The sequence below is a fragment of the Drosophila yakuba genome, chromosome 2R (genome assembly GCF_016746365.2).
Source record: "Drosophila yakuba strain Tai18E2 chromosome 2R, Prin_Dyak_Tai18E2_2.1, whole genome shotgun sequence".
Classification (NCBI taxonomy): domain Eukaryota; kingdom Metazoa; phylum Arthropoda; class Insecta; order Diptera; family Drosophilidae; genus Drosophila; species Drosophila yakuba.
The window spans coordinates 7,879,395-7,903,096 of NC_052528.2; the positions used below are offsets into that span (position 1 = coordinate 7,879,395).

A 23,702-nucleotide genomic window follows, 5' to 3' on the forward strand; every position below is an offset into this window, starting at 1 on the left:
TAGTTGCGGCTGGAAATGGGAAAAACTGCCTTAGACTTTGCGACGCCGAAAGTTTGACGCTGCCGCAACCAACCACAAATTAAAATCGAAAAACCAAAAGAAAAAAATCCAAAAACTCAAATGCTGCGGTTGACTGAATGACTTTGCGTATGCGCAACGTTCAAGTCGCCGCCGTCGAACTCTTGTCTATGAAGTCATTTGGAAAAACGGCATTTTGCAGTTGGCGATGAAGTGCTATGAGTGTGTGTGTGTGCTCCTGTGGGTGTGTGTGCGTTGAGTGGGAGAGTCTGGGGAGAAAGAGAGAGAGAGTGGGCCATGTGTGCACGCTCCAAAAATTAAGTTAACAACGCCTCAAGTGGCTTCTGCTGCCCGCAGCATATGCAGAGCGAAAATAAAATAAATACAAAATTATACCCGCGCGCATAAATGAAATAAACTTTGCGTTTCCAGGACGAGGGAGAGGTTTCCTCGAGTGGTTTGCCAAACAAGTAGGTTGCAGTCTGTGTTTTGCATTCGGCGAGGGCCACGCAAGTTATAGTTGCAAAAATGTATAATTGGAAGGGCTTTGATTTGTGAAACGCGGGGCAATTCGCAATTACAATAATTAGAAGGCGGTAGAAACATAAGGGGTGAAAGCAATCTCTTTTCAAAGCATACTGCTTTGATACAGCAAAGATAATTTATTTTCTAAAAATTCAGTGTTAAGTTTCCACAAGGTTTCATATGTACCAAAATATCAAGATAATCATGACCACTGAAATATCTTTATATTATCTTTATATTTATGTTTTTTCTTGGTTATTCAAGACGGAAAGAAAAACTGAAATCCGAGACAGTCACTAAAAAATGATATGATCATACACGGCCAGAAATATCCGTAACAGTTTGGCAAATAGTTCCAGTTGCTTGTTTTGTCTGTCGATAATCCCCGGACCGACATCACACATGTCCTTGCCTATTCATAACTTTATTAAAAAGGAGGCCACTGCAGAAAAACACGAAATAGTCAATGGGCAGGAAAAATATTTACGCGCCAGAGATAATCTCAAAGTGTTGGGTTCGGTTAGGTTCGCTTTGGTTCGGCTGGCAGAACTGGCTTCGAATTGCCAGATCAGATCCGGATCCTCCAAGAGGATCAGGGAAACGGTGGCAGATAGGTACAGATACAGCTACAGATACAGATACGGCCAATGTATCTGTCAAAACGGAAACGTGAACGATAAAAGTGCGCTTGATTTGAGGATCATCCAGGAATAAAGGCCAGAAGGGATCCGATCCGAGCTCTGTTATTTTTGCAATTTTCGCTCGAGTGGCAGGAACAATATTTTTGTAGCAATACCTGGCCGAGTAGGTAAAAAGAAGGGATCTCCTTGTGCGAATTGTCAACAGGACGAGGCGCGATAATTTGATTGGATTGTCTCTGTGTTTCGGAAGAGAAAAGTGGTAGCGGAGGGAGGAGGAAAAGTGTCAGTTGACTGACTGACTGACTGACAACCGATCGAAGGGTTCAGACTGGGATCTCTATATCCGTATACCCTAATTGGAATCATCAGCCGGCCTCGACTTAAGCCTCATTTGGGGTGCACTTTGTGGATTTTCGTCCTGGTCGCATGGTTTCCTGGTTTTCCACTCCGGCAGAAGGTAAATTAGCTCTGGCCGGGGATTAGGCACATTTGACTGACAATTGATACCCTCGAGGTAGAGCTCTAATCAAATCTTTTTCCAATCGTTTGATTTTCCCTGCGAAAACCACCCAAATAACTGGGATGACTCAATTCGGTTGCAATTTTCGCACATAAAAATTGGTACGGATCTGATGGGATTAAATTTCCCGACCAGCGAAAAACTAATATCGGAAATTTGAGATTGCCAAAATGCGCACACATGTGAAAGGCTTAAGGGCCGTTTGGTGATAAATGTGTGATATAAAAGTTTTGGGGTTTCAGGCCTGCGATTTGCTCTGCGAATGCTTGGGAAAATATTTATAATAGTCACTAACGACATTTTTGGGTAGTTTGGTTAGGTTACTGACCATCGAGAAACTAAACAAAATGTAAGCCATCGACTTCTGACCAAACATACATTTTTGGAAAAGCATTTTAAAAACGTTATACAAAGCATTAAATAAAATCAAAGCCACAAATAAACGTAATACCTTGAGACTCCTGTTTCAATCTATTTTGTGATTCGTAATATTCAATGTGTTTTAGTTATATTTTCTTCTCAGAACTTGAAACACTATTTATCTGGACTTCAGAGATTCAGGATTGTCAAAACGACTTACCTTCCATGCCAGCTGAGGATCGTTGGGCTGGTGGCTGAGCTTCATGGGAAACGGTCCGTAGCGAGTGCCCCTCTGGAGCGGCGTCTTAGCGTAGACACCACCACAATCACGGATGTCCAGATCACAGACGGGTTCGCGCCTCCGCACCCACTCCTGCAGGATGTGCTCCGCCTGGGCGCGGTCCTTGAAGAAGGCATCCATGCCGCCGGCGGCGGTGGCGGCGGAGGAGGTGGAGGATTCCACGGACAGTGGTAACGTGGGTGGCGGTGGCTGTTGTCGCTGGTTCTGCTGTTGGAAATGATGGGGATGGTGAAGGAGCTCCTGATCCTGTATATCAAGATGATCCCGCCTTGGCGGAGATCCTTCCACAGGATCCTGCTGCGGCAAGCGATGGCGGGCGGCGAATGAATCCTCGATTTGTTCAGACAGTGGATTGAAGCCCTGACTCCTGGCACTCAGATCCAGGTGATGGAGGTGATGATGGTGACGCGGTGCACTCGCACTTGGATCGAAGTCGTCGCCTCCGGAGCCTGTTAGCAATCGAAATGAATTAGAAATAGACAGCGATTAGAAATGACTTTTCCGACCGCTGGCAAGCACTCAAGGTACTAATCCTAATCAGTTATTGGCTGTCATGTCACTCCCAAAATAAAATAGATAAAGCGATAGACTCTTCACGTCGAGATGACAATCGTAGCCCGGTTCATTTAAAGGTATCTTCGGGGATTTTGCAATGCACGGCTTGGACAGCTTGGACCGTCTATCACTGCCCACTCTATGTGGCTCCTATCTTCCCGGCAAGACAGGTGCCACTACCCTTCCCACAGGCAGGGCGTATCAGTTACCTCGTCTGTTTTCGTCGCTTAGCGAAGCAGGCTGAGCAAATAAGATCTGGATAAATATCGATCGGAAATATTTAAACTATTTTGTTGACACAATAATTCCGACTTAAATTGCTTTGATGTGTTATGTATCTGCACTTTTAATTGATGTGGCTGGCTTGCCTTCTGCCGATTGAATAGATAGAATGATTAGACTAGGCCAGTTAAGGAGTCAACTTAGTGACAGTTGAGTCAGGGGTAATTTGATTTTAAGTGGGACACTGCCTTCACAGGCCAGGGCTTTAATTACTTTTGCACTATTTGAAATGGGCTGTGATGGTATAGTCAGTGCATTTCCATAGTGTCATTTGAAAAAACATCGCCCACTTCTTTAAGATACCGATAATCGGTGGGCTCGGAACATAAGTATACACGGACAAATTACCCGGCGATTATTGATATTTGAGCAACTACTAGTTGTTGTTTGCTGTGTGGTTTCTTGTCTTGTCCATCCGCCTTGTTCGAGCACTTGAAACTAAATCGTAATTTGAGCTGTTAGACAGAATATGACAGGGCTCCGAAGATAACGAGCATACGAATGGTAACAGTAACTGCAGAGTAACAGTAACATTACCCCGAAACAGATAAGTATCGGCCATATAAATAGACCGCAAAGCAATAGCCCACAAACAATGGCCAAGCAAATACCAAACTGCGTTTGGCGATCTCGACCCGAAACAACCTGCTGCATTTCGCACATCCTTCGGCACACTCTGTTTGCACAGTATCCTGAAACCTCGATCTCGAACGCCGACGGTTTCACACCATTTAGCGAAATCTTTTTGAAGTGGCCTACACTTCAAAGACCGCCCTCGCAGCCACTCATCTCGCGTTTATCCTCGGCTCTATTTGACAACCCAATTGTTAATCACTCCGGCTTTCTTTAGTTTTCGCTTTTACCCAAGCGCAAGTGTTTTCCCAACGGAACCTTCGGCTAATTTGTGTTTTAGGTAATCACATTTGGGACTGGTCTGCTGATAAAACTGCCCATAAACGCTTGATTGCTTGTGTGGGGGCTTGATAAGTGGGGATCGATTTTAATGGGTTTACTTAGGGCTTACTTGGGTTTTAGTTTGGTCATTAAAAGTTGCGACACGTTTAGTGTGGGAACTGTATTAAAAGATGTTTTTTGTGGCTCGAGATACAGAGCTCTAAAAAAATGTTCGACTAATTTAGAATGCACTTGCATTTCCTATTCAATTATTTTTAATGCTTCTAATGCTGAATAAAGATTTATGTATTAAAAGGCAATAGGTATTTTAAATGTGATAATACAATTCGACCAATTTCATTTGAATTGCGAACTTTGGATTTCCTACAGCCTAAATAAAGTCCGTAAGGAACAGTTTCGTTAACATGTTCAAAAATGAATGCAAATCCTAATGTTTTAATTAGGACCGACAATGGGAGATAAGCCACGATAACGCCCTGATTCACTTATTTTAAGCACTTAATTCGTCACTTTTCTTGTCATTTGTGTTTTAGGGTTAGAAAACAATCGACCAACTAGTGGCTGGATTTATTCAAACTGATTCACTTGGGTTCTGTTTAAGTAGAGGCCGTTGTAAACTGTTCTCAAAGCAACTGATTCAGTTCAGGGAACTCCGATTCCCTGTAAGTCACAGCGCAAGATACCGATTTTTGTTTATTAACACGGCGTGGAACCAACCTGATATGACATATCGATCGAACAGCATGATTCCGATTTCAAACTTTACTTGTAATTATCACAATAAACAGATCGCTAGCAAATATTTTCATAACACGCGATGCGACATTTTCCGCGGGGCCAACACTGCGTATGCTCGATGTCGCTTAAAGCGGGTCCGATACAGCTCGGATCGGATATTGCTTCGATTTCAACGGATATTTATTTATTTGATGGGTGTCGTCTCTATCTGCCGGTTGTCTTCGCAAGACTGCTGCCAGCCAGCCAGGAAAAGAAGCGGCGATAGCGCAAAAAATATATATGTGAAGAACACAAACGGAATTGTGTGGCAGCGACGTCGACGTCGACGGCGACCGAGAGTGCAAACGGCGGCAGCGAAAAGCGAGTGTGATTTTCCGATTCCGATTGCCAGCACGCTCAGCAACGAACTGAAACTGAATTGTCTGGAGGCGATGAGGATTCTCGGATTGCCGGATTCGGATTCTCGGTTTGAATGGGAATTTTTCGGGCCGGTTGGCTGGTTGGCTGCCCATTCGCCATGGTGGTTGTTTCCGCTCCTCTCTCCCAACCGAAAATCTCATCCCATCTCCCAGAGGATCGCCCTGATGTCCTGGCTATCTTTCGTAAAGCAAAAGCAAAAGGATAGGGGATGAAACTGTAGAGCACAAACTGTGCGGAGAGTGGGAGAAAAGAGAGAAAGGAAGAGTGCAGCATCTGTATCTTTAACAGTGCGTTTATACATATATATCTCCAGCCTGCGCTCACACACTCTCTCTCAGATTCTGTTCCTCATTCTCTTTCTCTTTCTCTTTCTCGACGAGAACAGCTCTCTTTCTCGCCCCTTGAAATCTGTGTCAGTTCGCAGTCATTATTATTATCTGAAACTTGGTGATTCTGATTCGAATCCTTAGTGCCAGTGGCCACAGAAAGGATAACAGAGGGAGATGGCCATCCACGAGACAGGGACAGAGAGTGAGCGACAGAGAAAGATAGAGAGAGAGTGCGATGGCCTTATTTACCCCTCGATTTTTCCTATCAGAATGCGGCTATGTATCTTTGAGATACACAGACAGCCAGCTCGAGTTGAGGGAGGAGTCAGGATAATAGGGCGGGCACATCTTCGCATTCATTATGCACTCGGCTACATGTAGACTGCGCTTTATATATCTTTATATATCTATATAGCGAAATGGAGGCAGAAGCAGACTACGATGCAGCTGTAGATACAGATACAGAACCAAATACAGATACAGAGATGCTGTTGCTCTCTTGCTCTGGCTGCCGGTAGTGTCTCTGTCTCTGTTGCGCTCTTCTGTTTGTTTGTTTGCGGTTGGCCCAGAGCAGACACCACCCATCGCCCCCTCCTCTAATTTCCCACCCCCCTTCTCTCCCTCCCCCTCCCCCGATCAGACAAAGTGGCAAGTTGCGGTTGCCTTATCCTTAGCATCCATTTCGGTTTGGTTTTCGAGGGGGACTCGGCTTTTGGTTTGGGGATTGTGGCTTCGATAGCTCAGTGGGCTTTTCACAACCAGCACCCCCTTGAATTTCCCACTCCCTCTGAATTTTTCCCCCAAATTCAACCTGCGTCTGTTCCAAAGCTTGCGCAATAAGCACACACATTAGGCTAATGGCTGTGTATGGGTGTAGACTGCCCTGCCGCATCTGTGTTTGTGTGTGTGTTTATGGCTTCCTGCCAACTGTATAGGTGTGCATATAAGTGTGTGTGTGTTGGCCGGACAGAGAAAACTCACGGCTATAATTGAAAGCGACGACGACTTTTAGCCTGCGGTAGAAAAGGCAAAGTGTGCCGGGCTGATTTCCTCGACTTTCTCCACTTTTTCCCCCTCGCTTTTCCTTACGGTTGCTCTTTTTCCCTGCGCAAACAACAACAACAATCCAGGGTTTTTTTGGGGGAAGATGGGGGTGACAAGTACATGGGCTTTTTGGTCTTTTGTTTGCAACTTAATTTTGTATCTGTCGTTAAACTTTTTTATGTTTTGGCTGAATTTTGTTGGGCCTTGGCTTAGACTTTGTGAGTGGGAAATTACATTTGCTTATGATTCGCATCAGATGATTGGCTATTAGGTGAAGCTTTTAACGCGATTTTAGGAGACTAGCTATTGAATCCTTTTAATCATTTAAAACTATTTCTTATATTATCACAAACTAGGTAATCTAAATATATTTTTGCTCGTGCTTTGCGTCATCAAAGATATTCTGCACTCTTAGATAGTATCACCTACACATATATATATATAAATGTGAGGAATATTGCCTTTTTCCATAAGATAAGTAAAGGAAATTATTGTGAGAAAATAAAGATTTTACATTTTCTTTATTCTTATCCAAGATACATAAATTCTAATCATAATATAAATTGACAAAGAAACACAATTTATTTATCAATTTAACTTGTCTTGAGTGTTACAAGTGTTATAAAGTTATTATTAAATGCAACCATTTATCTTTTGTGAGCGAGCGTCAAAATCATGTGGCATTATCAGAACCTTTTACAATTGTTATATATAAAGAACGTATCAAGTGTAATTATAATATTTTAAAACAAGACTAATATTTAGTGTTATAGCCTTTTCTTATAATTGGCTTCTATTTTCATATTTCGCAAACAAAATGAGAGTATTATTGCAATTTACAACTAAAAAGGTTGGATTCCGAATGTTTCCTGTCAGGTCTAAAAAAAGATAGCCGATTCCATTATGATGGGGTCATAAATTCCCTCACTTGTTATTTATTTGCATGATCACTCGAGGGTCAGAAATATGGGCTTTCGAGTTTCGAACCGAAGAGGTGCTAAATACGGTGCCCATAAAGTACACAAATTTCTATCTACATCCGTGTCTGTTTGCGTTTGTCTAACAGCAGGACTCAATTAGGAGTTCACAACATACGGGTGAAATATTGGTGGAATGTCATCGCCGGAAAAGGGGCGCTAAGGGTTGAAACGGAGGGTTCCCTGACTTTCAGTTCTGACTCCACTGCTAATAGCGTTAAATTAAAACAACATAATCGACAACGAGTCACCCCTTCCCTTCGCCGCTGTCACATAATTTAACACACGCGAGGGCCCAAAAGATAGAAAAAGGATGTGTCTTTATTTGCATTTCGCTCTGGTTTCGTTTGCTCTTCGCTTTGTCGGCGGATTGTTCCGCATATGATAGCCCATAATTCATTAGCCAACACGCCTCGGATAAAGTCAATAATTCCTCGAGGGGCGGAGCCCTGGAAATGCAAAACCAGGAATAATCAGGTCAGATCACACAATCCACTGACAGTCAGTGAAAGGTGATAAAATTTCAATTAAAGGATAGCAGTGCATTGTGGCGGAAGAGAAGCAATACATTTATGGCTTTTGCCTCGTGAAAGGATGAAATAAATTATAGGAAGGGCACAAAAAGAATTTGAAAACGTATTTTTATATGTGAACGAAAGTACGTTTGGGATGAAAAAAATACAGAAGATAAAAAGCACATACGCAAACTAAAGATAATAAAAAGACGGGGACACATCGCTACAACTAAGAGACTTTAAATTGCAGCTGAAATTCAAATTTTAGCGCGCCAAAACTGAAACGAAAAATGCTTTTCAGATCGACTGAATATCCCGAGGCTGGGACACTTCCTCTCTGGCAAAAAGGACTCCATGCGAGTTCCATTCAGAGTCAGTGACTCCGGTTTGTCTCTGTGGAAGTCCTGTCGACTGTAATTAACTCAGCTGGATGCCTGATCTTTGACTCCGACTGTCTGAGCCAGGACAAAGGACTTGCCCCGGCTTTTGTGAATGGCTTTTACAAGCTGGGTAGTGCAGGGAAGTAAAGTTCTTGAAGGAATCGGAATCAAAAGTCGTCTCGGTCCACATATCGCTACCATTGTTCGGATTTCGAGTGGAGGACCAAGTGTGTAGGAATGCCCTTCTTTTGGCATAACACAACATTTGAGTGGTCCCGACTTGGATGTGGAACGTCTACGATTGCGGAAAGAATACTAGTTCGACTGCAGACAAATAATGAATTTAAGTTGTGAAATTATTTTATTTAAATAATTACGAAATGCATTATGTTGGTATTAAAATCAATATTTTCTCAGCATCAACAGTGTAATTTCATTTCATTTATATTAAGTAAAGTATTTAACTGTTAATATTCAAGTAAATGCCTTAAACAAGCTCCATTTGAGTAAATGCTCATAAATATCGAGCCAGAAATGCCATGACATACGTTTACCCTTCACTGTGCGAATTTGTATATCAACCTATGTTGATCTTGTAAGCCTGGTAACTTCAACTGTGTGTGTGTCTCACTGACAGGACAGGACTCATTGCGATTGCCGTAGCGATTCTCGTTCATACTCAGATGCCGATGCCGATGTCGATTCCGATTCTGATTGCTACGGCTATTGCTATTGCTATTGCGAGGACTGCTGTTCCATTGTTCGGCATTCGAGGCGGAGCGGAAGTCGCTCTTCTCTTCCGAAAAGGAGCCCAAAGAAAAAGTGATGCAGGGCAAGTTTTCAAGTCAAAATGCGCGAGACAGACGAGCGGGGTCAGGACTATAATTACGGCAAGGTCAAACCGTTACGAGTGCCGTTGAAGATCGCGTCTGGGAGTGAGGCGGGAAGGGAGGCGGGAACCCAGAGATCGTAACTTAATACCAGCCAAAGCTGCAAACTCGAATCTAGAGCAGGATCCGAACCCATCCGTGCAACACGCGCCCTCAAATCGAGTTTACCCAAGTGCAATTTGCAGTGTGCAACGGAAATGGAAGAATAAGGAGCAGATACCCTCTGCTTCCTGTCTTGGCACACTTTCCACTAAAATCACATCTGCCAGGATCTTCGATTGCAGCAGGGTGGTTCAGGTTCAGCCGGAGATCAGACACACTGGTGATCTGACCTCAAAAGATGCACAATTAATTGGAAAATGTCACTCACATGTAACCCTTTTTATTTGCGGTTTTCTTTGGGATTTTCCAGTATTTTGCCGAATTTTTAATTAAGTTTTTTGCACTACACTTTTAATTAGCGTGAGAATAAGATCGCTATTTCTGGGATAGTCTATTTATTTGGGACTCTGCTGTTTCCTCTAATTTCTCAAGCGAACTCGAAGGCTATCTTTTTCCATTTTACCGACGCAACGCAATCTCGCACGCTGCGGACCAGCAAGAGATTATCATAAACTAAGCCCGAAGCTGGCCGTTCGACAATTAATTGCCTTTCTCGGAAGTTGGCGCTAAGCAAGCGCATTCGGAGAACTTTTGAGAGAAACGGGGCAGTAAGAGCGAGCTGTTCAGTGCCCGTTAAAAATAGAAAAAGAAACCGACAAGTGAATCTGAATCCGAGGAGAGACCTCCAAAAAGCAGCACCAGCACAACCTTATCGATAAAAGCACTTCGTGTCCGAGGATTGTACCCACCAATCGCGCCGAGCACTTGATCGAAAGTATAATACACTCGCTCTTGTAGTTAGTATCTGTGAAGGGGCCCACATTGTAGGCGCGATCAACATGTGTACTATGCACCCCGCGCCTGATATCTGCAGCCTATTTACTATCTATTCTATGACTTGAATACAATTTATGGAGCAGGGAAAACAGCGAAATATAATGTACACTGCGAGAAGGGACCTGTTACTCATGGTTAGTTGTTAGCCAACTCGGATACATGAATGAATGGTGGGAAAACGGCGCGATAGGGCCTATCTTTATAACTGTCTATTAAAGCCTCTATAAAGTTGATTGCTAGTTTACAATAATGGCATAAATATGATCTAAGCCTAATTGAACTTTGACGGAATGTACTATAAATAATTCTGTTTGAAAGCGAAACATCAGGGTACAACAATATAACAGCTTCTTAAACTGTTGTGCAATATTATATGTTTGAAACATGCAGCATTACTAGAATTAGGTACATATGTTTAGGTATTGAAGGCATATGGTTTTTAGTTGCTAAATATTTCGTTTTTTTATGCACACTTCGTTAAGGGATAATACCAACCTCAAGTATTTTCTTTTCTAGCAAACTACATTTATTAAGTGCAGTATCTTTACCTCCCGCATATCGGAACTATCCCCACTGACCACTAGCCTTTTTGTTCCACAACATAAACAAAGTTATAGGAGAAGGTTTTCGTTGATAAACAATAGACCAGTGACAAGACACTGACAGTTACGACGATAAATCTCAAATAGCATGGTATGGGGTATCCATATTCCCATAAACTCTCCAGTGCGTTTCCATTTAATTCGTCATCTAAATAAATATCATGTGGCATAGTCCAGAGTCTTAGTATCTGCAACAGAAACCTTGACGTAATGTCGTAAACAAAAGACAATGCTGGGACTGGGTCGTTTTGATAAACTGGACATTCAGAAGAGTATATTTGCTTTAGAAATAGAAAGAGATATACATAGGCCTCGTATATATTTACAAAAATGTTTTTCAGTGAGATGTTTAAATATATATTAATCTAAGTAGCATAGATACGTTTTATCCACATATGTATCAAATAACGTCTCACTTGGAACCACTTGTCTTCGACCATATAACGTATACGCCGGGTCTGTCCACGGCTATCATCGGCTGTTTCTATCTAGACAACAAGGTTGGACAGCGTGCAATCGAGGCGACAAGAAAACACTTTTGCTTTCGGACAGTAAAACGTCCAACTTGGTGGAGCCCGAAACCGAATCGAAACGAAACGAATCGAATCGTTGGAAAATGAAACGAACAAATAAATGTCAAAAGTGTGTATTCGGCAATAAATTGTCGAAATTGGAAGAATAATTCGGGTGTTGTAAATCCATAAAAATATCAGGTGCGACGCATGCGCCATATCCCCCGCCCGCTTACCCGAGTAATGGCCCACTCGCGATGATATTTTCCGTTCTTCTGCGATGAAGCAACGCAATCCAAAAAATATAGAAGCGTTAAAGGAGAGCTAAGAACGCACAAGTGCACAATAAAACCGTAGTGATACGTGCGCTCTGATAGATGATATCATCAGGAAATACGAACATACATAGGTTCTCTTTCTTAGTGGAGCGATTTTCATGTGTTCTTAACCCAAATTTCCCCGGTAGCTCAAAGTCGATTTTCTGGGTTAAATTTTAATTGCAATGCACAAAGTACATGATATTAATCGGGATAGGAACATTTTAAATTGTGCCCATCATACAAAAAAATTTATCTAAAAATATATAAAATATACATTATGCGATAATACGTTGCTAACTGTTGTAGAAACAAATCGAACAATTTGATGATTTTTTTTATTAAGCTTTAATAGTCAAATGTATTCTTTGTCTATTAATAGCTTACATAAAATTGGTCTGCCAAGGCTAAAGGTTTAAGAACCCAGCAGTTAGTTAAATGGGTTAACCAAATTTGTCAGAGAGACTATGGCACCTAGCTCTATGAAACAGATGAAAACAAAAGTCAAGTAGCGCTGGGGAACTTCATAAATTACTGCTTTATGGGAGTATCCAATAGCACCGACCATAAAGCGTGTCCCACTGATAACCCAGTACTCCACCGCCAGCCGCATAATCTTGATCCCAATGCTTATCTGGCGTTTATCTCTGCACGAGCGAAACAAACTTTCGGGCGAAGGAAGCTTGTCTACTTCTACTGCGAATTGTATCTAGCACCGGCGATCTGACCAAGTTACAGCCAAATTTAAGACGCCCAATTCGAGTCTCCTCCCATTATCTGCCCACGAGCTGTAAATTCTCCGTGGGCGACACTTTTATTTTGATGTATTTATGACGCGTTAATGTGTTAAGAAAGAACCACGGCACAAGTGATTGGTGTTTGAGTCTTCCATTATCAGGCGACACCGAATGCTATGTTTTATGATCCTATATATAGCCGTTTCTTGCCTAATTGAATGATATGATAGCAGGTTTTAGAAAATATTTTAATAGCTCTTAATACAATCGATTCCACAGGTCGTAAAAGTGCTGATACTCGGCGCCGATAAGGATTTTACTATCGACCTGAGTCGGCACAACTCACTGAGTAGCCGATCGTGATGGAAAGCGGTCCGATGATGATGGACGTGATAGTGGTATGATGATGGTCACGATTGCCCGAAACTTTTGGCTATCGATTATAGATTATCGGTTGTGTTGCTGCTTTTTGGGGAAACTCGTGACAGGTGACTCGTAAACATTTGGAGGGGTGCTTGGTAAGTGCCTGTTTCGAGGGTAAGCAAATAATATAAAGTTTCCGTAAGCTCTGCAGATTGGGTAAAATATCTAAACCAAATTTTCAAAATTACGATTTACTTCTACCGAAGTCCGAAATAACCTTCAAGTTTTTTGATTTTACTCAGACCGAAGGGCTCAGCCACAATTCCGAAAAGATTTTTACAGATTTTACTAAGTAATCTATAAGTTTTGATAAATAAAACTTTAAAATATAACAGACGTGACAGAAATATACAGAAATAAGCTGAAAGCTGAAACTTTGTATGCCGCCACAAATTCAAAGCGTGGTTTGAATCACTTCTCTATTAATAAAACAGAAACCTTGTGATTTAGAAAACGTCATTACGAAATCCGGCAGACATTGAACGACAATTGGCTACTCAAAAGCTTTCCAGGAAGGGTCAACGAAAGATCGGATTCACTTTAAATGCTTACATCAGCTTCTTCTTAGAAATGTGTGCACAATCTGCGTAGACCCCCAAACCATCGCAATTTTCAGGCTTTACACATTCAATGTCAAATGATAATAGTCAAAAAACCGAACATTAGACGTCTGGCCTTAAAGCCAATTCCTGTCTGCGTTTCCGTTTCTAAAAATCTGTTTACCCAGATTTCTGGAGGAAGCGGATAAGAGCCACGAGCTATACAAAATCTAACTACATTGAAACAGATGTCATGGATATAATCTCAGATTATTTGGGGGAATGAATGGAAACACGAGTCAAAAATGTCAGAAACTTTTGATTTCAATTCTTATTCTGTGACGGAATTCCAACTTCATAAAGATTAAATCTCTGGGGACAGCCTTAAATCCAGTTCGTAATTCTTTTTTTATGTTCCCCAAAGGGTTGATAAAAACGTTTCTGAGTCTTACAAATGACTCAACCGCAACATAAGTTTAAATTATTTGATATCTCTATTCTTTAAGGAGTAATAACAGAAATAACTGAGCTTGTGTTATCAAAAAATATTAAAACGTGTCGGAACTAATCCTATTCATAATTACAATACAAAACTTGCATGGAATTCTTCTTGATACTTCATAAAATTATGTAGATATTATGGTTCCTAATGGGTCTCCGTGGGGTAATTTTTGTGAAGCTGTTGAAATTTTAATGGAAAAAACAATTACTCATGTGCTACAACGGTTTCTTATCCATTTCATAATTTAATAATCATATATTATCTGACGCATAACATTTTATATACTTAGCTAAATGTGGATCAAATGAAGAACTTAGACCTACAGCCAGTCAGTTGGATCATCTGTGATGGCATTTGAAGAATCCTTTAAGCTGAAGTACTTACTCACCCTGATTAAATTTCCTGGCAATCGCTTTCGATCGCATGATAACCTCCAGCAGTGACGTCATTAAACTAGACTTGGCCAATATCCATAGTCCAGAGAAATCAAAGACTGGCGGGAAATCCTTTAGCAATGCAGGGCCACTTGGGCCAATGACATTGACATACTCAGCTGTTTTTGTCTACCTCGTCTTATCTCTATCTCACTCTTTAAGCCAAGAAGTCGAAACAATTAAAAATCACTTTTGCAAATCAAGAACACAAGTTTTTCCGGGGTGGACAACCGACACAACTGCATTTGCATAGGAATCTCGAGGGGTGGTGTTTGCAAATTTGTGGCTAGGCTAGCAAACATCTAGCCGATGTCTGTATTTTTTCGTCCTGCTTTTCCTGTTGCACACGCGTCTCGCAAAAAAGTCAGAGTTGGTAGTGGAAAAGTATCGAGAAAACCCCAATAAAACCGACGGAAAAAAGAGCGACCTTGTTGTTATTGTTGTTGTTAATGAAAAAACAGTTTAAGGCACACACAGTTGGGAAATGCGAAATGTAAAATGCGAAATGGATCTGGAGCTGGAACCGGTGGAGCTTGGAGAGCAAAAACCACCTGAACACACCTGCCCCACAAAGCTCCTCGAAAGCGACTGACGACGGAACTCGAGGCAGAAAACGGAGAACAGAAGCGGAAAACTGAAAACGGAAAATAAGCTGAGCGGAGCAGAGAACGCCGACTATTTCGTCTATGCGCTATAGTTTCATTTTCCACTCCACCCAGCTTTTCCACCCCTCCCACTTCCTATTTTCCATACCAAAAAGCAGAAAAAAAACTGAACGACCCGCCAAGGCAAGGAAAAAAGGAGACTGACTATCGCGGCGGCAATTATGAAGGAACGGGTGGAGCTCCCGAAACTTCGTCGCACCACCAACCAACCACACAGGCACGTGCTCACCGCGCCAGTGGTGATTTCAGGTGTTTCTGGGGCTTCTGGCGTTTCAGGTGCTTGGGTGGTTCGGTTCTCAGTGTGTGTGTGAGTGCGGGCAGCCAAAGGACACTAACGACTGGGCACGAAAAACGCAACGTTATTCATGCAAATGAAGTCACGCAAGATTCCCCACTTCGTCGAAGAGAGACACAAGGCACCCCAGGCCTCCAAATGAGTCCTCGACGATTGCCCATCCAATGGGCTTCCAGCTGGCCGAAGGGAGTGGGGGCTGGGTGGCACCCTCATTGGCTGCAAATTGATTTGGATATAAAATGACCCTTTTTAACTTTGGAAGGTAATACTAAATGCCCAATTGATCAGTGCTGAATAATGAAGTCCACGGACAAAAGTAGAATGGGTAATTAATGTTCTTTGTGAGATGTTAAAAGTTTTAAACGCACCTATGTAAACTCTTGTCCGTAAATTTCTAAGTTCTTTAAGTCAGCTGTTCCATTTAAGATATCTTAATCCTTTGAATTACTTTTACTCGGTGATTTCCGAAAATGGTTTATCCTGCGCAAGCCAACTTGTTCCGAATTCTCTGCGAAAGTCTCGGCCAACCCGCTATCTTGGCCATCTATCTATATGGCTGTTATTAAAGCCCAACAGGCCGTGCACATGCCAAGTGGGATTCAGGCCTAAGTCCTTCAGTTAGCCTTTTTAGCTGTTACAGGAGCCCGCTCTGCCCCTCTTCTCATCCACTGACGAAATTTATGCAACACCCACTGGAGCTCCCCTCGAAAAAAGTCCTCCCTGTGACCAATGGGCAGGCAAAAGGCACCGCAGAGGGGTGCTGTCACAGAGGGAGTGGTGGGTGGTGGCTGGTTGTGGGTGGGAGGTGTAGATTTGTCGCCTGCTCAGTCCGCGTGTCAGTCGTTTGTCATATGGGACCGACAATGTCCGACGTCTGACGTCGTCGTCTGGAACTCAGTTCAAGTACATGCAATCAATATTTCGCTTGCATTAATTATTCATGCTAGGAGGGATCCACCCCCTTTGATCGCCCCCCTCGGCAGCGGCCCTCTCCCAGACTGGATAATAATATTTCTGGCTTTTGCTGCGTTCCAATTCCAGCGCATTGCTGGCATTTTTTCTTTATAGCCAAGCGAGAGGAAAGCAGGCCCCAACGAAAGAGAGGGTGCTACTCGGGAAGAAAGAGAGAGAGCAGGCAACCAAGAGGCAGAAGAAGAAGGGGCAGAGTGAGAGGCAAATAGGCAGATCGGGTGGGTGGCAAAGCCATAATAAAAGTAAGTCAGCCGAGGGAAAAACATTTGTTTTTGTTCCATCTCGTAAATATATGCGAAGATTGTTCGCCAAAGTCCGAATCTTTAACGGTTGTTGCTGCTGTTCAGTTTGGGTCAGATTTATGGAACGTATAATTGGCCCAAACGGATCTTGGCATCCAAATGCGCTGCGCCTTATTAATAATCGCAATTTTCATGGGTGTTTATCTAAGTCTTCGTACGTCATTTGGGGCGCCAATTGTTGGGCTTTTCCGGGGGAGGTGGGAAGGGTTTGCTGAGGAAAACAGGTCCGTTGTGCTATTTTTACGCTGAACTTGATCTTGGCAAACAAATATAAACTTACAAAGTACATGCCCACTGGACAGCCGCAGAACTTTCTTGGGATTGTAGCCAATTCTTCCAATGTCGCCCACTTGTGGGGCGGAAAATGCCTCAAAGAAGGCGTCATATCATCTGACTCAATAAAGTCCACAATAATCATCCACCGGATGAGTTTATATCACCAGACATTAGCGTTGTTTTGATAGAGGGAAGCCCCACTCGCAGAGAACTTCTGGTTCCCATTGATAGTAAAAGACGTACTTAAGTCATGTACGTAATACATTTGTTATCGAGTTGTAGTTGTAAGTTGGAACTATTATGCAATTGTAAATACGGCTTGTGCGTAATAAACAATGAATTACACATCTATTATTTGTTTTGTGAGATAAACGTTTTTTAACGTATACAAATTTGTAGCTTATCGAAAATAGTTCGCAGTTGTGTTAAATGTAAAAAAATGAATTAAGTTTAGTCTTTTATACTATTAAAGATTTTTTTAATACTATTAGAAATAACTATTGAAAATTTTCCATTATTTTTAATTTCCCCCAGCAGGCTTACAATAATCTAAGGGAAGCATTTTCATTATCCCAATGAAGATTTTTTCATTAATTTCTTGACCAGGACGAGGAGAAATGGAAGTGAGTGGCCAGTGGCGAAACGAAATAATTTCAGCGCACTTTTAATTATCAGAAAATTACAAATACACATCGGATGCATACAAACACACAGACGTTTATTTCGTATATAGTGGGAAATGCAGTTTTCAGTATGAGGTAATCGGGCAGCAGACTTTTACACCCACCCACCCACTCGCACACCAGCACACACTAGCGCACACACACTCCCACACACGCGCACTAATACAGCCAAACGCTTGTTTCTGACTGGCGGGCATTGAATGGAGTTGTTGGCGTTGTTGTCGCCATTTCGCTGTCGTCTCCCTTATCTCTCTGTCATTATCTCTCTCTCTGCTTGGGGGAAAGGTATGAGGGGTGGTGAAGGAGCGGGATGGGAAACCAGAGAGCGACTGTCATTCGTCTGTCATCGCTCGCTTTCGACTGAGCGACGAAAACTTTGGTGTTGCATCGACATCGACGCGGCAGCTGCAGCACTCTCTCGCTCCCATCCCCATTCTCGCTGCTGAGTTTGCGCTCTAATTTGGGGTGGAGCTTTGTAAAATTGAGAGTCAGAGCGAGAGTGGCGCCGCGGTAGCTTGTTGCGCTCTCTCGTTGCTGCTGGCATTTGATTAATGAAGTGTGTTAAGAGGTTACCAGCCAAGGACAAAGGCTTTCCAAGAGGTCCTTGACTGTGGCAGCAACAAATGCTCGTACATACATAAAGATATCTCCCAAGGAAACAGACAATTGGGGGCGTGGTCTCTGTCGAAGCTGCTGCCGTGTCGCTGTTGCTGCTCCTGCGGTTGTTGCTGCTGTTGCTGCTTTTGCTGCTGCGGCTGTTATCATATCTCTCTGTCGCTGCTCATTTGGCGCTCTCTATCTCATGGGGTATGGCCATCCCGCTCGCTCAACTGTTGCTGTTGCTCTTTCGCTTTGGCCCACGTTGCGTATACGTAATGTGCGCCGAAATGTGTCGCCGCACTGTCGTTGGTCCATTGATGTGCGCTGATAGCGACAGTGAGCAGAGGCAGCGGCGCAGCAGCAGCAGCAGCAGTAGCAGCAGCAGCAACAATTTTACACAAAATGGCGATTACAGGTATATATGTAACAGCGAACATCCACACAGACACAGAGCTAAACACCTTTTCAAAACACCCCCACCCGACCGTACCTCCTCTTTATCATTCGTTGGCGATATCTCCATCTCGGCGGCGCAACTTTCTTGTGACTGTAGAAATAAACAAAATTCGAACATAATACTGAGCAAACAAAAGCCCTGCCGCAAAAAGAGGCAACTCCTTGTTGTTGCTGCTCTTGTTGCTGCTGCTGTTGTTGCTGCTGCTGTTGATGTTGCTGCTGTGTTTATTGCCTTCAGCTGCCGTGGCAGCCGCGGCACTGAGTTTTATGTCTTCATTAACAGAAAAAGTTATGAGCCATGGCTGCGGGGTTGCCCAAAGGAGGAAAAAGGGCAGGAAAGTGGGGGCCAAAATCAGCGAAAGGCAATGGCAAGCGAAGGACAGACCTGACCACAGCATCCATCTGTAAAAGCCGTAATTGGACTTGGACCGATGGTTGACAACATTCCCTTTCCAGTTACTTGTGGTACTAAAGACATTTTTGTGATCTGCGTCATGGTAATGAGTGTAAGTCATGTGTAGATTCTACGTGAGATTCAGCAGAGACAGATTCTGCAGTGGGACAGTGGTTGAAAACTGCCATCAAAATATAAGAAATAAAATACAAATACGGCACTTTATGAATAATCCCTACCATTATATATGAACTATATTACAAAAACATTTTAATCCCGCATTTTAAATACATATGTATAAATTCGATTTACTCCACTGTAGACCGCTGATAACTCATTTCACGTGTCTAGATAGAATTACAAAACGCGTAACACCGAGCTCAACTTACCGCCTCCAAATCGTTCGGTTGACTTTCTGAGATATTGGTTTGTTTTTTATTTTACTACTCGGTACTCGTAAAAGTCAGTCACAGTAGCAGTCGTTGTTGTTGTAGTTGCAGTGGGCCCTGTGTTTTTGCTGCTGGTCAAGTCATCAGAAATCAGAAAAGCGTCGTGGTTGTCGTCGTTGTCCAATATTGTATGGTTGATTCCACACAGGTCTCACCAGTTAACTTCGCTCCACTGATGCGCTTTTTTTCAATTTGTCACGTACGCTGGGCTTTTTCGATTTTCATCTCATTACGTTTGGGAGACAGAGGGTGCAAGCGAAACAGTATAGGTCTTTGGACCTTTACGAAGAGAGCGGCAGAACGACCCACTTAATTAGTATTTATGAAATTCATAGAAAATGCCAGCTTGTTAGGGCTGCTCCTGTTAATCTGAGTCCTTTACTTTCACTCGCATGTGCTTAGCCAGTCAAATTATGCATTAAATGGCCATTACTTTGGGCTTACGAAAACAAACTTTGTGGGTTAAGATCCATGGTATGGTGACCTGTTAGAGACTTGGATTTTAGTTGGCTTAGGTTTGAGTTATGCTTGATGGGAATGTGAGATTTGAAATTGCTTGAGTGAGGAAAAAGCAACACCTGATGTAAGAAAATCTGCGGGAATTTAATGCTTTAAAAGTTTTGAAATACCCTATTTATTTCGTAGGCTACAAACCTTGAGTTTACAATACCTATCTATATAATAGGTAAGCTTAGTTCTCTTTGGCTTCATCGGGTACTGAAAAATACCAGCTTACTATCTACCGATCTTTGACTTTCATTAGACCAATTTTATGACAGTTCTACGAAAATCGGTGGATAGCTGAATTATGAAGTTGGTTCCTGTGCAAAAGCAAAACTTCAAGTTGGGAACGTGAGCGTGGCACATTTATCATTACTTTTGACCCCTCCACCCCACCCATCCAAATGGTAAAAGCAATAATAACTTTATGTATTTGACCTGACCAAAAGCAACAACAAAAAAACGATGGCGGCCAAAGGCACAACATCAAGTCGAGTCCTCGAGTGGCTTCTATGATAGAAAATTGTGTCACGACAGGAAGCGAGATAAGAGCGTAATTTTCTTTCAACGTGCACGGGCCCAAAAGCTTTTCTTGGCCGCCTTTTCCCTTTTTTTTGGTATGTGTGTGTATTTTCAGGCCAGGACTTTTGGCCCGGATGTGAGCTATCGTGGTTACCGTTAGTCATTTTCAGTGATTGTTCAACGTCGGACGTTTCAACGTTGTCGTCGTCGTCGTCGTCGTCGTCGGTTGACTTTTAATGATTGTCACGCTCCCGCTTTCTAACTAACCCCTGGAGGCCTCTTTGTGTCCCTCTTTAGCCGCTGACCACAACAGACAGGTGGAAGCAACCCACCTGAGGAAAATCGGGAAGGGTGCGGAAACGGGGTGGGCAGTGGGCAGGGGGAGGGGTGAGGGGTGAGGGAAGCGCTGGAGTGAGCCCAAGACTAATTTGCATTTATATTCATAATCTTAGGCATTGCGTCATGAAATATTGCATGTCCCGAACTTGTGACACTTTAATTGCCCATTTGGTACTAAGCCTACACTGGCCGATATTTCGCCCTTACATTAAATCCAATTTTCCTGAAAACCTTCATGAATCACGGGAACATGGGCACTGTAATGATTCTACAGAACCTACTTTTACATATATGTAGAATGTATTGTGCATCTGTTATCTCCACTCAGGGATAAAACTAGCTCTGACCATTGTTTCTGGGTTTTAGTTAGCCAACTATTAATACATCATTTTATAGACTAAGTTCTTTCGGTGCATCTGGAAGTAGACTCATTCTTGGGCTTAGGCACCCACCTACTCGCCCAGATCAATGCCACGTGCACCTCCCAACCCTCGGAACCTCCTATATTCCCCTCTCGTTGCTGCTCCAATATATTCTCGCAAATCGTTGTCTATATGGGTTGTCTGTTTCGCTGACTACGTGACTTTTTCGCATTTTTGCGCACTCTGCCTGCGACTTGCAGATCGATTTACAGACGCGATCCAAAAGATCCATGCGGGTGCATAAGGAAAGATGCAAATACAGATACAGATACAGCTACAAATACAGGGAATCGGACTGATCTGAATGGCAGGGCAGACAAACCACAATTTGAGATGTTAAGTTGTTTGTTTGTTGTGGGCACTTCGGCATCGGCTCTGTTTGGATTGCTGATAAATGTCTAAAAATACGCAAGGCAGCCACAACATGAAAGATACAATGTGTGCCGAGTTGGAAGGGTTCCACGGAGTCTGCTCTTCGTCTGCCTTTATCTCGTTCGGAATTTTCTGAATTTTATCGACAACATAAAGCAATTCAATTGCAGCATAAATCAGAGACCACAACATGTGTTGAGCACTCGATGATAGCGGCCTGAAGTATTTATATTCAAAGTAATATATCTGCGGCCGCCATTTTCCCCGCAGTTTCCCCATCCACTTGCCGGCTTCTACCGGGTTTTTAATCCCCAGCCCCCATTTGGCGGCCATAGCCAAGCGTAAAGAGATGTAAAGACATGCTCGAGTGTGCCACTCAATGTGGCAAGCCATGGAAAATGGGAAATGGGGCTGGATTTTCTGCCAGCAACAGGACAAAATGTGAACCGAGCGTAAACTGCCATTTTGCCATTTCAAGCATGAAGAATGGGGAAAAAATAACGTGAGAAAGGTATATGAAAATAAAAGTACAAATGAAAATTCTCGAAAAGAAATCACAACTTTATTGTACGCATTTTTATTATGGGGGTGGCTACCGTTTTGAGTGGTCTTCTCCCCACTGATAAAGGTTGGCTGACTCTCTCTCCGTCTCCTCGTAAACTGGCTTAATTAAAATGTATTAGTTCTGCCTGCCTTAATTCTTAAAAACAATATTTTTACAAACAATCAAGTAAAGCCAAAATGGAAATTTTGCTACATTGTAGGCGGCAAAAGCGGTGCTCTGAAGTCGAAAATCTGGTAAGGTAATTAGAGGAAATGGTGGGTTCAAAACCAGAACTTGTTATGTACAATTATCAAACTCAGTTCCTTTCCTTTGAGTTCTCAAGTGCCCTGAAATTAACGACCAACATGAATTTCGTACAAAAGACTAACCACACATCCGATTATTCTTCCTCCTTCAAGAAGTTACAACTATGTCCAATTGCCTCCAAGCCAATCAAAGTTCTTCGTCCTTTTTCCGTTTTGGAACCCTTGAAGACCGTGGCAAACATGCTTGATATGATTGCGGCTAGGGAAAATCCAGGACCCGAAAATCCAGAGTCAAGCGCCCAGAAAGGATAACAACCAATTGCCACATGTCTGAGGACTTATCAGGAAATCAGGAGGATTCATTTAAATAACGGAGAAGCCAACATCCGGAGCTGAACAAATTATAACTCAATTTATACGCTTGTTTGCCCAGCCAAACTCGAGCTCAAGTACCCAAGAAGTAACGATGGAGATGGCTGTGTCCTGCCATCCTCACAAAGGTCCAACTGGCAGGACACGAAAAGAAAACTCATTTTTGTGCTGCGCAAACAGTTCTCGTTCCGGACATTCGTCCCTTTGATTCCCCCCATCTTTACCGACTGCCTCCCCACACATTAGGACTTCCTTTCCTTCCGATTTCGTGTCCTGGCTGCGATTGTGCGCATTATCCGCAGGGGCGACTGGGGGCATTGGGGGTGCTTCGCAGGACCTGGGTTGTTCCTTCGCTGGTGCAAAAAAAATTTATGATTTATGTTGTTTTAAATCCAAGTCCAGGCAGGAACAATCATCCAGAGAAGCTCTTTTTACAAACTATTTCCCAGGATCAGAGAGGTTTAGGATGTGAGGTCGTGAGCTAGTCGTGAGATCTTTTATTATTATTACACTATAAACCATATTAATATATATAAAATAAGATTAGTTGTCAGCCCTTTTTTAATGTCATAAGGCCTTTTCAACACTGAATCGCATAAGTTGATTGATCTCCGCCTAATGATCTTCACATATGTACATAATCACCCATGCAAATCGTTCAAAATTTCAATTGCATATTCCATTCGTGAGTCACGCCCGCATCTCAGAGTGTGGCATATCTCTCCTGGACTTTTGTCCTCCGACTTCTGTCCTGCGGCGTGTGCATGTGTGTGGTTTCCACAGATTACACACAAAGGCAGCGAGTGTGTGTGAACGGGCACCGCCCACCTCATGCAACCGCCCCTAACGAGAATCCA

At 42.8% G+C, this 23,702-nt stretch overlaps 1 protein-coding gene across 3 annotated transcripts in view; it reads right to left on the reverse strand.

Moving 5' to 3' along the window:
- The window catches only part of LOC6529618 (transcription factor hamlet), a 29,752-nt gene extending 14,754 nt beyond the window's left edge, over positions 1–14,998 (reverse strand). Inside the window, exons 1-2 of one of the 3 annotated variants that reach the window (XM_015196606.3) lie at positions 14,370–14,998; positions 2,285–2,814 (exon numbers count right to left, since the gene is read on the reverse strand). In XM_015196606.3, coding sequence (XP_015052092.1) covers positions 2,285–2,814; positions 14,370–14,430 — 591 coding nt within the window. In that variant the 5' untranslated portion in view covers positions 14,431–14,998. Of the gene's footprint in view, positions 1–2,284; positions 2,815–3,129; positions 3,187–4,834; positions 5,262–14,369 lie in introns of those variants that run through there. The other 2 variants (XM_002090576.3, XM_015196605.3) reach the window with 2 other exon arrangements.
- Positions 14,999–23,702: the final 8,704 nt, after the last annotated feature.